Genomic DNA, 15,597 nt, shown 5'->3' on the forward strand with positions numbered 1-15,597 from the left:
TGGACGTCAGGAAAGAGATTAACATAAAAGATATTAGCTTTATTTCAGTGCACTACTTCAGACATTGATGCTTTAAATGATCAATTCATTAAAATGAAAGCAGTTACCTGCCCGGTGGAGAGGACAATGACCTCTGTAGCCCAGGGTTTATGTCATGGTAGAATGGTTGGCTTTGAATCTCTGCAAGGTTGTAACTAATCCCACTTCCTTGGGTTATAGCCACTGAAAGAGAAAAACAATTGTGAATTTTCACAACAGTCAACATAGTGTGCACATAACGATTTTGTGCTATTCGTTAAGACTACAAAAATGTTTGGAATACAATTGTATGTTGAAGAAGAATTTGTTAAAAACACATAATTTGTGAATTATTTCAACATTTTAAACAGTTCAATTTAATCATTAAAAATTATATAGAATAATTCATAAATATTTCTGGACAATCTACATAAACTGGACATATGCTGCTAGATTTTTTTTTCCAATTTTCCCTCCTCATTTTCTAAAGGTTCTGACATCTCAAACAGTTACAAGGTGTCCGCAGCCCTTGCCAAACCATTTTCCCAAGTCTTAGACTTGATAGCGAGTATCAGAAGAAGATTCAAAGGGCATCATAAGCCCTAAAGTCCATTGGGTCAATTTTGACCTTTGGGTGAGTGCCCGGCAAAGCATGCCGGCTGGTTGCTCAAGTCCGCGGTGAAGAGGCGAACCTGATTTTGAGGCACTGGCCTCAGTTACATCAGCCTGGAGAGCTGCGGGTAGCTGAACGGACATCTTGCCGAAGCTCGCCAGATTCAGACCTCCCGATATCGGGCCGCCCAGGCCACCAGCAAGATATGTGCGGGGGTCACAATTACGGGGTGATGGGGGCCAGGGGAGAACTCATTCCTGCCCCTCCAGGCCCCACAAAAATAATTCCAGACATTCCAAAGGGAATAAGGGGGGCAAACAGAGAGGATGAAAATAGATTAGCGGCTAACATAAAAGGGAACCCAAAAGTCTTTTATAAACATAGAAATAGTAAAACGAGAGTCAAAGCAAGGGTGGAGTTGATTAGGGACAAAGAAAGAGATCTTATTGTGGAGGCAATAAATGAATACTTCGCATCGGTCTGCTCTAGAGAAGAGGATGTTGCCAATCTAGCAGTATAGGAGGAGGTAGTAGCGATATTGGATAGGATAAAAATAGATAAAGAAGAGGTACTTAAAAGATTGGCAGTACACAAAGTAGAAAAGTCACCCGGTCCAGGTGGGATGCATCCTAGGTTACTGAGGGAAGGAAGGGTGGAAATTGCGGTGGTAATGGTGAACGGTTGTTTTTCAGACTGGAGGGAAAGTATACAGTGGTGTTCCCCAGGGGTCAGTATTAGGAACATTGAAAAAAAGGTAATGCAATAATCACGGGCGATTTTAACTTTCACATAGATTGGACAAATCAAATTGGCAAAAGTAGCCCTGAGGAGGAGTTCATAAAGTGTATTAGGGACTGTTTCTTAGACCAATACGTCGGGGAACTAACCAGGGAACAGGCCATTTTCGATCTGGTAATGGGTAACGAAACAGGATTAATTAATGAATATAATGTGGGAAAATGTGAAGTCATCCACTTTGGGAGGAAAAATAAAAAAGAAAAATATTATTTGAATGGAGAAATACTACAAAATGCTGTGGTACAGAGGGATTTGGGTGTCCTCGTACATGAAACACAAAAAGTCAACATACATGTGCAGCAGGTAATCCGGAAGGCAAATGGAATATTGGCCTTTATTTCTAGGGGGATGGAATATAAAAGCAGGGAAGTCATACTACAACTGTACAGGGTGCTGGTGAGACCACACCTGAAATACTGTGCACAGTTCTGGTGCCCTTATTTAAGGAAGGACATACTTGCATTGGAGGCAGTTCAGAGAAGGTTCACTAGGTTGATTCTGGGTATGAAAGGGTTGCCTTATGAGGAAAGATTGAACAGGTTGGGTCTATACTCATTGGAGTTTAGAAGAATGAGAGGAGATCTTATTGAAACATACAAGATTCTGAGGGGACTCGATAGGGTAGATGCTGAGAGGATGTTTCCCCTCATGATGGAATCTAAAACTAGGAGACATAGTCTCAGAATACAGGGTCATCCATTTAAGATGGAAATGAGGAGGAATTTCTTCTCCCAGAGGGTCGTGAATCTTTGGAATTCTTTACCCCAAAAAGCTGTGGAGGCCGAGTCACTGAATACATTCAAGGCTGAGTTCGACAAACTTTTGATCAGCAAGGGAGTCAAAGGATATGGGGAAAGGGCGGGAAAGTGGAGTTGAGGTAAAAATCAGATCAGCCACGATCTCATTAAATGGCAGAGCAGGCTCGAGGGCCGAATGGCCTACTCCTGCTCCTATCTCTTAAGTTCTTATGGTCTTACAGTCATTGCTCTTTTTGATATATATTAATGACCCAGACTTGGGTAGAGGGTATAATTTCAAAGTTTGCAGATGACACAAAACTCAAAAATGTATTAAACAATGTGAAGGATAGTAACAGACATCAGGAGGACATAGACAGACTGGTGAAATGGGCAGACACATGGCAGATGAAATGTAATGCAGAGAAGTGTGAAGTGATGCATTTTGGTAGGAAGAATGAGGAGAGGCAATATAAACTAAATGGTACAATTTTAAAGGGGGTGCAGGAACAGAGAGATCTGGGGGTGCACAGACACAAATCTTTGAAGGTGGCAGGACAGGTTGAGGAGGCTGTTAAAAAGCATATGGAATCCTGGACTTATTAATAGAGGCATAGAGTACAAAAGCAAGGAAGTTATGCAAAACCCTTATAAAACACTGACTAGGCCTTAGCTGGAGTATTGTGTTCAATTCTGGGCACCACACTTTAGGAAGGATGTGAAGGCCTTAGAGAGGGTGCAGAAGAGATTTACTAGAATGGTTCCAGGGATGAGCAGCTTCAGTTATGTGGATAGAATGGAGAAGCTGGGATTGTTCTCCTTAGAGCAGAGAAGGTTAAGGAGAGATTTGATAGAGGTGTTCAAAATCATGAACGGCTCTGACAGAGTAAATAATGAGAAACTGTTTGCAGTGCAGAAGGGTCGGTAATCAGAGGACACAGATTTAAGCTGATCGGCAAAAGAGCCAGAGGCGACATGAGGAAACAATTTTTTAAACATGTTGTTGTTCTGATCTGGAATGCACTGCCTGAAAGGGTGTTGGAAGCAGGTTCAATAATAACTTTCAAAAGGGAAGATGGGCCAAATGATCTCTTTCTGTGCCGTAACATACTATGATACCTTGGTCGGGCCTCATCGGCTCCATCGCCCGTGGAACTGTTTGGAGTGTGCATGACACCTGCTCCCACCAATTCCTATCTAAAATGACAATCTCCTGATTTATATATTAAAAGGGGCCTACAGCCTGAAACAGGCAGGCGCCCAGCGGTAAGCCCGTTCCAAAATGTCACCGGCCTCTTTGTCGGTGTTAACGGGTCAGTAAGGCTACCGACCCCATTTTGAACCCATTAACACCCTGTTAATGCCAGGTAATACAATTGAAAATTGACCCCAACATGTGCACATAGGAGTCACTGGAGAGTAAATAGGACCAGCAACTCTGGCTGATGTTTCCTCGCTGTAGCCCAGGGTATCTTTCACTGGCCATTTAATTTTCAGAAATCTGCCCCATTCGCTTAAATCTGATGGGTGGTGCTTTCCAAGAATCCTCCAATTGTTCTGGTCAGAAGGCTGCTTGTGCCAAATCAGTCATCTTCACAAGTCTGTTCTGCAACTAAGGTATCAAATTTCTGCATACTTGTGTCATCCTATTACTCATTTAATGGGCAATGTTACAATTTTGAATTTTATCGAACTATTTTCCTCACAGCAGTCCCTGTGAGTGAGTCACCTGACCAAAGGGACTTGCAATTACACCATTTGCAATGTTTTGTATACTGGATTAGCCATATGTTAATACTGCAATATTCTTCAAATTGGTGGCTTATTAAATTCAAATCAGATTGTACAGCCTGAAGCAACAAACATATTTATTCGCAAACTAAATGGAATTCTGAAGCATAAAAGAATTCTGTAAATAGTAAACAGTGCGTATCAAAAGAATGGGAAGGATTTTGTGATGTCAGTTAATTACCCTCTTCACTGCCCAATGACCCTGCTGTTTGTGCACTTGTGTGAACCCCAGGTGAGGAAAGGACTGGGTTTGGTTGTGATGGGAACAACTTGATGAAGTTCAATGGCGATTCACTGAAAACCGGATTAGGAATAGTTTCTGATCGTTCCAGCAATTTATAATAATCTTTCACAGAAAATCACTACCAGTAGTGAAATATTATTAGATCTACACATAAAGGGGTAAAAGACACCTGTGATGCATAAATAAGCACACATTTCACTTTTCAATGAATATTATACATTCCTGGGAACAAGATGAATCTATATACATAGCACACTTGAAAGTGTCACATGTGCCCTGATTGATTCAAGTACTACAGCATTATTATGTTTGATATAAAATTGAATAGGAGAGGGAACAATCAAAGATAAAAGTACTTGACTGGAAAAAAAGGCCAATTTCAGAGAGATAAAAAGAGAACGAGCCCAGATAAATTGAGAACAAATTGGCAGGTAAGACAGCAGAAAAACAATGGTAAACTTCCAAACAGGAAGTGTTTAATATCCAAACTAAACATATTCCCACAAGAGGGTGCAGCAAAAGCTGAAGTTTCTTGGATGAGTAGAGAAATTCAAATTAAAATGAGAATTTAAAAAGAGACCTGTGACAAATCTAAAACTAATAGCACAAAGAAAATCATGTGGAATAAATATAGAGTGGAACCAAAAAAGATCAGAAATGCTAAAAGGGGGTATAATGATAGACTGATAGCAATATAAAATGAAATAGTAGGATCTTCCAAACACATAAAAAACAAAATAATAGTTAAAGAAAAGATAGGGTTCGTTAGAGATATCTATGCTTTGAAAGGGAGAAAGTGATAAAGGGAGAAGGTGACTACAGGCCAGTCCACTGAACATTGGTAGTGGATACGCTTCTAGAGGCTGTAGTACAGGATCAAAATTAATATTTGCTTAGAAAGGCTGGTTAGTTAAGAACAGCCGTTACAGATTTGCAAAAGGCAGTCATGTCTGATGAATTTAAGAGGTTTTTGAGAAAAGAACAATGATAATGGAAACGCAACGTGTGTGTATGCACATGGTTTTTCAAAAGGTATTTGATAAGAGACTGAACAGGAGACTTGTTGATAAAATTAAGGCACATGGCATTAAAGTGAATATGGCAGCATGGATAGGAAGTCAGTTAAAGGATAGAAAACAGAGAGTAATAGTTATCGAATGTTTATGAACACTGGTTTCACCCAGGGGTCAGTGTTGGAGCCATTGCTCTTCACACTATGTATATGGACTTGGGGCATAATATTAAAAATTACAAATGGCACAAAAACAGGCATTGTGGTTAACCGTAAAAAAAGACCTTTTGCAACTTCATTGGGATATAGAGAGGTTAGTAGATTGAGTTGATAAATATCAAATGAAATTTAATGCAGAGCATGGTAAGAGGCCAATGGGGAGCTGTGAAAAGCTAGTGTGTGTGTGAGGGGCCAGAGGAGTACAGAGTTTAGCTCCAATGGGAATTCAGCCTTAGAGGGAGATCAGCACTGAGGTGTAGTTGGAGAGGAGCATTTTTCTATAATTAATATTTGTGTAAAGTGAGTAAGCGGAGTTTGACTCGGGAAAGTTTGCTGCTCATGGGAGCTCAGGCTGTCACGATCTACATTTTTTAAGTTAGACACAAAGGGATGGCAGTGCAGAGAGCCTGTGTGATGTGTGTGAAGTGGAATATGTGGGCCATCATGGATCCTCAGTGTATCCAGGGGCAGCACATTGGGACTAAGTGCCACAAAATTGAATCTCTACAGAGGATCCCCGTGTTGGAGCAGTAATTGGCCACACTCCACAGCATCAGAGAGGATGAGGGGTTTCTGGATCATACTCTCCAGAATATGGTCACCCAAGTGACACCGTTGGACAGTTCAGGACAGGGATAGTGTAGAATGAAAGGTATGTGTGACTATCTGCAGAGGCAGCAGAGGATAACAGGACTCACAGGTGCAGGTTCACTGGGACTGTCCAACTGATGCTTGATGTGGGACAACTTTGAGGTGGACAAGGAAAGTGACTCAAAGGAGGGGGGTCCTGAGCAACACTGCGGCACCATGGAGCAAGGGACTACTCATGGGGTCAGAGGCAGTTAAACTGCAACAGATGTGGTAATATTGGGGGATTCTATAGGTTTGAGAATACACAGCCTTTTTTCCATTGTGACTGGGAGTCCCAAGTTATGTTGCCTCCATGGTGAAGGACATCACAGAAACAGGTAGAAAAATATATGGAAAGGGAAGGAGAGCAGCCAAATGCAGAAGTACATCTGAGTTCTTGCAGAATGAGTTTAAGGGTTAAAGAGAGAAAGAACTTGAATTTATAGATCACCTTAGACAACCTTAGGACGTCCCAAAGCACTTAGCAGCCAATGAAGTATTTTTCGCTGTAGTCGCTGTTGTAATGTAGGGAAATGTGGCAGCCAAGTTGCACACAGCAAGATCCCCCAAACAGCAATAGATAAATGATCAGATAACCTGTTCTAGTGATGCTGTTTGAGGGACAAATATTAGCCAGGACTCCAGGAGAACTCTCCTGGTCTTCTTCAAAACGTCCAGCTGAGAGGGTAGATGGTGCCTCGATTTAACGTCTCAGCTTAATAATGGTCAGGTTAGGCACTAGATTGAAAAACTGGACATCGGCAGAGTGACAATTCAGCAGAGCAAGGGAATTGCAGTGTCCTTGGTCTGTACGGAATGTGTGAGGGAACATAACTTTGTTGTCTGTCTTATATTTCCATTCTGTATCTGTACAATATCTCTACACTTCTGTTTGTTTATCAGATTACTTACCTAGTTAATTATAGCATATGGGATCCTAGGTGTATCGAGTATAAAAGTACAGAGATAATGCTAAACCTATACAAATCATTGGTTAAGCCGCAGTTAGAATATTGCAGCTCTATCTCACCACCACCTCTCTCGACCCCGCCACAGTCTCTGATTTGTCACATTGCTTGTCCAACATCCAGTACTGGATGAGCAAAAATTTTCTCCGACTAAAAATTGGGAAAACCGAAGCCACTGCCTTCGGTCCCCACCACAAGCTCTGTTCCCTCGCCACCGACTCCATCCCTTTCCCTGGCTACTGTCTGAGGCTGAACCAGATCATTCACAATCTTGGCATCCTATGTGACCCTGAGGTGAGCTTCCGACCACATATCCGCTCCATCACCAAGGCTGCCTACTTCCACCTCCGTAACATCGCCCGTCTCCGCCCCTGCCTCAGCTCATCTGCTGCTGAAACCCTCATCCGTGCCGCTGTTACCTTTAGACTTGACTATTCCAATGCTCTCCTGGGTGGCCTCCCATCTTTTACCCTCCATAAACTTGAGCTCATCCAAAACTCTGCTGCCCGTATCCTAACTCGCACCAAGTCCCGTTCACCCATCACCCCTGTGCTCGCTGACTTAAATTGGCTCCCGGTCCAGCAAGGCCTCGATTTTAAAATTCTCGTCCTTGTTTTCAAATCCCTCCACGGCCTCGCCCCTCCCTTTCTCTGTAACCTCCTCCAGCCCGACAACTTTCCAATATCTCTGCACTCCTCCAAATTTGGCCTCTTGCGCATCCCCGATTTTAATCGCTCCACCATTGGTGGCCGTGCCTTCAGCTGCCTAGGCTCTAAGCTCTGGAATTCTCTCCCTAAACGTCTCGGCCTCTCTCTCTCCTCCTCTAGGATGTTCCTTAAAACTACCTCTTTTGACCAAGCTTTTGGTCATCTGTCCTAATATCTCCTCATGTGGCTCGGTGTCAAATTTTGTTTGAAAGCGTTCCTGTGAAGCGCCTTGGGACGTTTTACTATGTTAAAGGTGCTATATAAATGCAAGTTGTTGTTGTTGTGATGAGTATCATGCTTTAGGACGTTATGTCCTGGAGAGGGTGCAGCACACATTCACCAAGATGATACCAGTATTGAGAGGCTTTAGTTACAAAGAGATATGAGATAAATTAATGCTCTTTTCATTGGAGCAGAGAAGGTTAAGAGAGGTGTTGTCAATTCTGAAGGTTTTTGATAAAGTAAAAAGGAAAAGCTATTTCCATTGTTAGTGAATCAGTAACTAGAGGGCATAATACTAAGTTCATCACCAAAGTATTAATCAGGAGATAGTCGGGGCATGTAATAAGGGAACAGCCATAATTATGGGGGATTTTAATTATCATATTAACTGGACAAATCAAATTGGGCAGAGCAGCCTTGAGGACGAGTTCATTGAGTGCATCAGGGATGGATTTCTTGAGCAGTATGTAACTGATCCTACAAGGGGGCAGGCAACCTTGGACCTGGTCCTGTGTAATGAGTCAGGATTAATTAATAATGTCCTAGTTAAGGATCCCCTTGGAACGAGCGACCACAACATGGTTGAATTCCATATCCAATTAGAGGGTGAGAAGGTTGATTCTCAAACAAGCGTACTGAGCTTGAATAAAGGAGACTATGATGGTATGAGAGCGGAATTGATTAAAGTGGACTGGGAAAATAGATTAAAGGGTAAGACGGTACATGAGCAGTGGTGTTCATTTAGGGAGTTATTTTACAACTTTCAAAATAAATATATTCCACTGAGGAAAAAAGGGTGTAAAAGAAATGACAGCCATCCGTGGCTAAGTAAAGAAATCAAGGATAGTATCCGACTAAAAACAAGGACATATAAGGTAGCCAAACTTAGTGGGAGGATAGAAGATTGGGAATTCTTCAAAAGACAGCAAAAAGTAACTAAAGGATTGATTAAGAAAGGGAAGTTAGATTATGAAAAGAAATTAGCAAAAAATATAAAAACAGATAGCAAGAGTTTCTATAGTTATATAAAAAGAAAAAGGGTGGCTAAGGCAAACATAGGTCCCTTAGAGGATGAGACCGGGAAATTAATGGTGGGAAACATGGAGATGGCAAAAATGCTGAACAAATATTTTGTTTCAGTCTTTACAGTAGAGGACACTAAGAATATCCCAACACTGGACAAACAGGGGACTCTCGGGGGGGAGGAGCTAAATACGATTAAAATCACTCAGGAGATGATACTCAGTAAAATAATGGGACTCAAGGCGGATAAATCCCCTGGACCTGATGGCTTCCATCCTAGGGTCTTGAGGGAAGTGGCAGTAGGGATTGTGGATGCTTTGGTGATAGTTTTCCAAAATTCCCTGGACTCAGGAGAGGTCCCGGCAGATTGGAAAACTGCTAATGTAACACCGTTATTTAAAAAGGGTAGTAGGCAGAAGGCTGGAAATTATAGGCCAGTTAGCTTAACATCTGTGGTGGGTAAAATTTTGGAGTCTATTATTAAGGAGACAGTAACGGAACATTTAGATAAGCATAATTTAATAGGACAAAGTCAGCATGGCTTTATGAAGGGGAAGTCATGTCTGACAAATTTGCTTGAGTTCTTCGAGGATATAACGTATAGGGTGGATAAAGGGGAACCAGTGGACATAGTGTATTTAGACTTCCAGAAGGCATTCGACAAGGTGCCACATAAAAGATTATTACTTAAGATAAAAAATCACGGGATTGGGGGTAATATTCTGGCATGGGTGGAGGATTGGTTATCGAACAGGAAGCAGAGAGTTGGGATAAATGGTTCATTTTCGGACTGGCAACCAGTAACCAGTGGTGTTCCACAGGGGTCGGTGCTGGGTCCCCAACTCTTTACAATCTATATTAACGATTTGGAGGAGGGGACCGAGTGCAACATATCAAAATTTGCAGATGATACAAAGATGGGAGGGAAAGTAGAGAGTGAGGAGGACATAAAAAACCTGCAAGGGGATATAGACAGGCTGGGTGAGTGGGCGGAGATTTGGCAGATGCAATATAATATTGGAAAATGTGAGGTTATGCACTTTGGCAGGAAAAATCAGAGAGCAAGTTATTTTCTTAATGGCGAGAGACTGGAAAGTACTGCAGTACAAAGGGATCTGGGGGTCCTAGTGCAAGAAAATCAAAAAGTTGGTATGCAGGTGCAGCAGGTGATCAAGAAAGCCAACGGAATGTTGGCTTTTATTGCTAGGGGGATAGAATATAAAAACAAGGAGGTATTGCTGCAGTTATATAAGGTATTGGTGAGACCGCACCTGGAATACTGCATACAGTTTTGGTCTCCATACTTAAGAAAAGACATACTTGCTCTCGAGGCAGTACAAAGAAGGTTCACTCGGTTAATCCCGGGGATGAGGGGGCGGACATATGAGGAGAGGTTGAGTAGATTGGGACTCTACTCATTGGAGTTCAGAAGAATGAGAGGCGATCTTATTGAAACATATAAGATTGTGAAGGGTCTTGATCGGGTGGATGCAGTAAGGATGTTCCCAAGGATGGGTGAAACTAGAACTAGGGGGCATAATCTTAGAATAAGGGGCTGCTCTTTCAAAACTGAGATGAGGAGAAACTTCTTCACTCAGAGGGTGGTAGGTCTGTGGAATTTGCTGCCCCAGGAAGCTGTGGAAGCTACATCATTAGATAAATTTAAAACAGAAATAGACAGTTTCCTAGAAGTAAAGGGAATTAGGGGTTATGGGGAGCGGGCAGGAAATTGGACATGAAGCTGAGTTCGGATCGGTCAATGCCCTGTGGGTGGCGGAGAGGGCCCAGGGGCTATGTGGCCGGGTCCTGCTCCGACTTCTTGTGTTCTTTAGATTTGTGGTTGGGATCAGATCAGCCATGATCTTATTGAATGGCGGAGCAGGCTCGAGGGGCCGATTGGCCTACTCCTGCTCCAATTTCTTATGTTCTTATGTTCTTATGTTCTTATGTTCAAACGAATGAAGGAGAGGTTAGGGGAAATACTTTTCCACACAGCTTTCTTACAACATTGAATTCCCGATCAGAAACCGTGGTGGGAGCAGAATCCATAATAGCTTTTAAAAGCAAAGTGTATAAATAGTCGACAAAGAAAACAATTAAAAGGCAACATGAGGACCTCTTTTTTTTAATGCAGTGAGTTGTAATGATCTGGAATGCACTGCCTGAAAGGGTGGTGGAAGCAGATTCAATAATAACTTTCAAAAGGGAATTGGATAAATACTCCAAGGGAAAAATTTACAGGGCTACGGGGAAAGAGCAGTGGAATGGGACGAATTGGATAGCTCTTTCAAAGAGCTGGCACAGGCACGATGGACCGAGTGGCCTCCTCCCGTGCTCCTACTATGATACTATGAAAAGGATATGGGAAAATGGCAGAGGAATGGGACTAAGTGGATAGCACTTTCAGAGAGCTAGCACAGGCACAATGGACTGAATGGCCTCCTTCTGTTCTGTAAATTCTATGATCATATTCATAAAACAACAACAAATCACAACTGTACCACTCGGGAACCATACCCAACAAGGAGGATCTTAAAAAATGATTTTAAGAAAAGAACTAGCCATTTCTGCTGTTTTCTTCTCAGCTTGGTCTCTCTCAAGCATTTCTAAGTAGCTACTTGTCCACAGATAAACTTTCCTATTCATAGCAATTAGACTTTGTGGCCTTAAAGGAACAGGCCACATTAAGCACAGCTCCACCCTAGCAAAGTAATAAAAGAGTGTGCATTACGTGGTATAACACTCCTGTAGTTGCAAAACAACAGCAAGCAATGTTCAACTAGTGTCAAGTAATAAACAAAGGCGAACTTCAGTTGTAACGTCACAAACATCTAAATATAGTGTTTGGTTGTAACTTTTGCAATCATTGTCTGATAGGATAATCATTAATGTGTTGGATTTTGGGCAATATTTTACTGAATACTATTATGCTGCATGTGTAGGGCATAGTTTTCATTTTGAAGTCAGCTTGTTCTTTATTGCAAAGCAAAACTATTTACAGGGGCCTACTTCAGGTCAACATGAAGTCATTGGACAGATAAGTCTTCCAAATTGATAGATGTACACTCGTGTGTACTGTATATGGTTTGCATGTAGTCTCAACAGTGTATTATAACTTGGGGTTTATGGTGGCGGCAGATGTCATCGCATTTTCAGTCCGTGCTCAGCGCCATAACACGTCCCCAAAAATAGTCAATGTTCAGTGTTTACAAGCAGTAAGGATTCACTAATATGATTATTATACTAAAACATATTGCATACCTAAGCCATTGTTAGATTGTGATGGACATTACGACCCGTCCCATGTCAATCGAGTAGAAATTTTTTGTTTTATTTTTTAAATTAATTTGTTTGTTGGCCTCGGCACTGGAATATTTGAAAGTGAAGTGTTGGCTACAGTGTTTGTTAAGATTTCGTTCAATTAGCTTGAGAGCCGACAGGTAAAGCAAAGTGTACAACTCTCTCTGGGATCTGAATATAATTAAGTCAAATCTTGTTGAACTAGGCTTTGTGCATTGAAGTATTTACAACCGCAAGTTCCTTTTGTTTCTGGTTTGTCAATGCAAGAAACAATTGGCAGCGGAACAGCTTTAATTAATTTTGAAGGACATCTTTTTATCTTAGATAGCAAAGACAAGTGACCTATAGGTAGTAATCTAGCGGGTTCTATAAAGGGTGTGTGATCCACCATACCAGATTACCACCTAGGTGGTGAGGATAAAAATCTACCTCTATATGTGTTGGAGACTAATGGGGACTTCATGAGGATTATTCCTCGTACAAATCATTTAATCATAGGCTCATGGTCAAAGCCGATTGAAGAGAACTATATTTCAGAACTTCTATTGTTCTGGAACAGATAGTATCATGGACTGTACTAGTTATGTTGTCTACTTTTTAATTCTTGCTTCTGTATAATTTTACTGATAACTAAAAACTGAATTTGTAGTTTAGCCTGTGCTAAACAGTCTGTCACTGTGATATTTTTTCTAATGGTTCAGAGAGGTCAGAAATATGCATCCCATGTTATTCCCAGTGTTAATACAATGGTATAAAGGTTCACTGTTTGCTCTTTCAGATATTTTATGCATAAGGACAAGTTTCAGTTCAGAGATAGTGGACCTGCCTATGAAGCTAATTTTTGCAGAGAGTATGAACAAGGAGTATTGGAAAGTAGCCCAAACTGTAACATAAATTACAATAATTGTATTTTCTCTTCACAAAATCTAGTTCCTCCACATGCTAACAGGTTTCCAGTCCCAGCTTCAGTGAAACACATTGTGATAAATTACAGTTGAGCACATTAGAAGGCATAAACACTAATCTGCTTTACTGGAATCAGTTTGTACCTGGCAATTACTAGAAGAGAGTTTGAGCATCTTATATAATGGATAATTGGCTCTCTAAGATGAAACCCAACTAGAGGAAATACTTACTTCGTGACACTCGCACAAGCTCTCCAATGGTGAAGACTCCTGATTTTATAAAGCTGTCCTCTAGGTATGCTGAAAGAGACAAAAAGTTCAATCATGTTAGGTGCCTTGTTATTCACTCAAACTACTTCACCATTTACATGGTCTTGAGCAGGATAGCCATTCATTTGAATAAACAGTGGCAGGAAAAGGTCACCTTGTAAATAATTAGGTGAGAAGAGCAATGGCCTTGTGACCAAGTAATGACAGCTTTGGACTCTCAACCTGAAGAATGGAGTTCAAACCCAAGTGTTGACCTGCTTTCCATCCCCAGCTTCCCTCATGGGTGTGCTTGCTAGTCAGCTGGATTAGAGCAGAAAGATGGGTTCCTGCATCAATGAAAACTCAAGTACACATCATAGCCAGTAAGCTAATGAATGATATTAAGTTACTTGCTTGTGAAGTGTGCAACAACTGGGCTGATCGACCATTCCAAACAAGAGTGGGACAGATATGGGAGGGGAACAATATCCTTAAACAGACTGGAAAATTAAAGAATGAGTGCATAATTAAGGCACCACATTTTTCATGGAAGATGTCATAGTCACCCACGAGGACGGCCTCAACCGGGATCTTGGGTTCATGTCACGCTACACGTAATCCCCCCAGCAAAAAGGGGGAAAAAAAAGTTATGTGTTTTAATATTCTCTCTCTCTCTCTGCCATTTGGGTCTCTTTCTTTCTGTGTAATTGACACAATGTATATCCAGTGTACTGGGACGTGCTGTTCTCCGTGACTGGCCTGTTTGAACAACAACGACACCTTTTGATTGGTGTGATGCTGTCCCAGCCTAATATAAGATATGCGATTTGAGAACCTTTCACTCATTCACCTGACGAAGGGGATAATATCCGAAAGCTTGTGATTTTAAAATAAAATTGTTGGACTATAACCCGGTGTTGTAAGATTCCTTACTTTATTATAGACTGTGAGCTGCCAATCGGATTTGACAGAGAAAGTGAGGTTGACTTGATGACTGGTGGTTTGGTGAACAATGTTGTGCAGTTGTAAGTTCAGAGAAGGGTATAGTTTTTGATTCTAGAAACAGTTTCTTTTATATTTAGTGCTATTGAGGTAGTGTTTGTGCAATATAATCTGATCCTGTCACTACACAGTCATTAGAAAACACCGAGAAAAGTCAAAAGGTAGAATAATTATGAAGGTATAGCAATTTGAGTTTGTTCAACAATACTCTTGTGTATTGGTGACCTGAAGTAAAAGTGAATAGTAATGAATACGGTTAGTACTATAAGTAGCATTGCCCAATAGGGCATCTGCTGCCACGATGATAGTGGCCCTGAATATCCTCTGCAATTGCAAAGAAATCTGAACTAATGTGGGCTGGGACTTCCAGTGACGTGCACTGAAGACCCAGCCAGAATTTGCAGGGTCAGTTCATCAGCATTTTCTTGAGTGGGCTGGGAGTGCAACTCCCGAGTTCAACCGGAGAAGTACACTGGGGTGGGCTGGGGGTGAAGGAAACTTTCTGCTACAAGGTTTAAAATCCTGCAGGGACTTCAAGCGATGGCAGTTCCCCGAAGGGAGAGCAGGCGCATGTGGCAAAATCTGATGATCCACTTTCTCTGGGGTTATAGTGGGAGATCAGGACAACCTTCCTGAGAACTCAAGGCCTGTTACTACAGATGCATCACAAATGGGCGAGTTTTCTGTTGCCCCCGCTAATAAATTTCTGCTGCACCAAATCAGACAAAGGAAAATCTGGCTCATCTGGCAGTTTGAAAGGGTCGGTGTTAAGATTTTAAAAAAGGGAATTTAACCTATTATTATAGGAAATATATGTCCCTTGACAACACTATAACTGATCCAAAATAGTAACTTGAAAATGCATTCAACTCACAAACCTGCTACACTTTTTGTATCAACTGTGTGCATGTATGTGCAATTCTTTTTTGTACCATAGTACTGAATTTAAATGGAGAAAATAAAATTAAAAATCTACATACAAAATAAAAGAAAAGCAGACTTTTAATAAGCACCCGAGAATATAATACACTTGCGTGGAATTTGCTCCCCTTTTTTTTATGGTTGTCCATTTTGGTCTGAATTGCAAATGAAAAGCCGGAATTTATATTATTTAATTGTATGGGCTGATACCCCATTCCAAAACATTCTATTAGAAATA

At 41.3% G+C, this 15,597-nt stretch overlaps 1 protein-coding gene across 8 annotated transcripts in view; it reads right to left on the reverse strand.

Moving 5' to 3' along the window:
• LOC137321296 (nuclear factor 1 B-type-like) overlaps positions 1-15,597 on the reverse strand; it is a 333,533-nt gene that overhangs the window by 110,829 nt on the left and 207,107 nt on the right. For all 8 annotated transcript variants that reach the window (XM_067983673.1, XM_067983674.1, XM_067983671.1 and 5 more), the window contains 2 exons: positions 13,419-13,487; positions 108-222 (listed from right to left, as the gene is read on the reverse strand). In XM_067983673.1, coding sequence (XP_067839774.1) covers positions 108-222; positions 13,419-13,487 — 184 coding nt within the window. The remainder of the gene's footprint in view (positions 1-107; positions 223-13,418; positions 13,488-15,597) is intronic.

Source organism: Heptranchias perlo, chromosome 4 (genome assembly GCF_035084215.1).
Source record: "Heptranchias perlo isolate sHepPer1 chromosome 4, sHepPer1.hap1, whole genome shotgun sequence".
NCBI lineage: Eukaryota > Metazoa > Chordata > Chondrichthyes > Hexanchiformes > Hexanchidae > Heptranchias > Heptranchias perlo.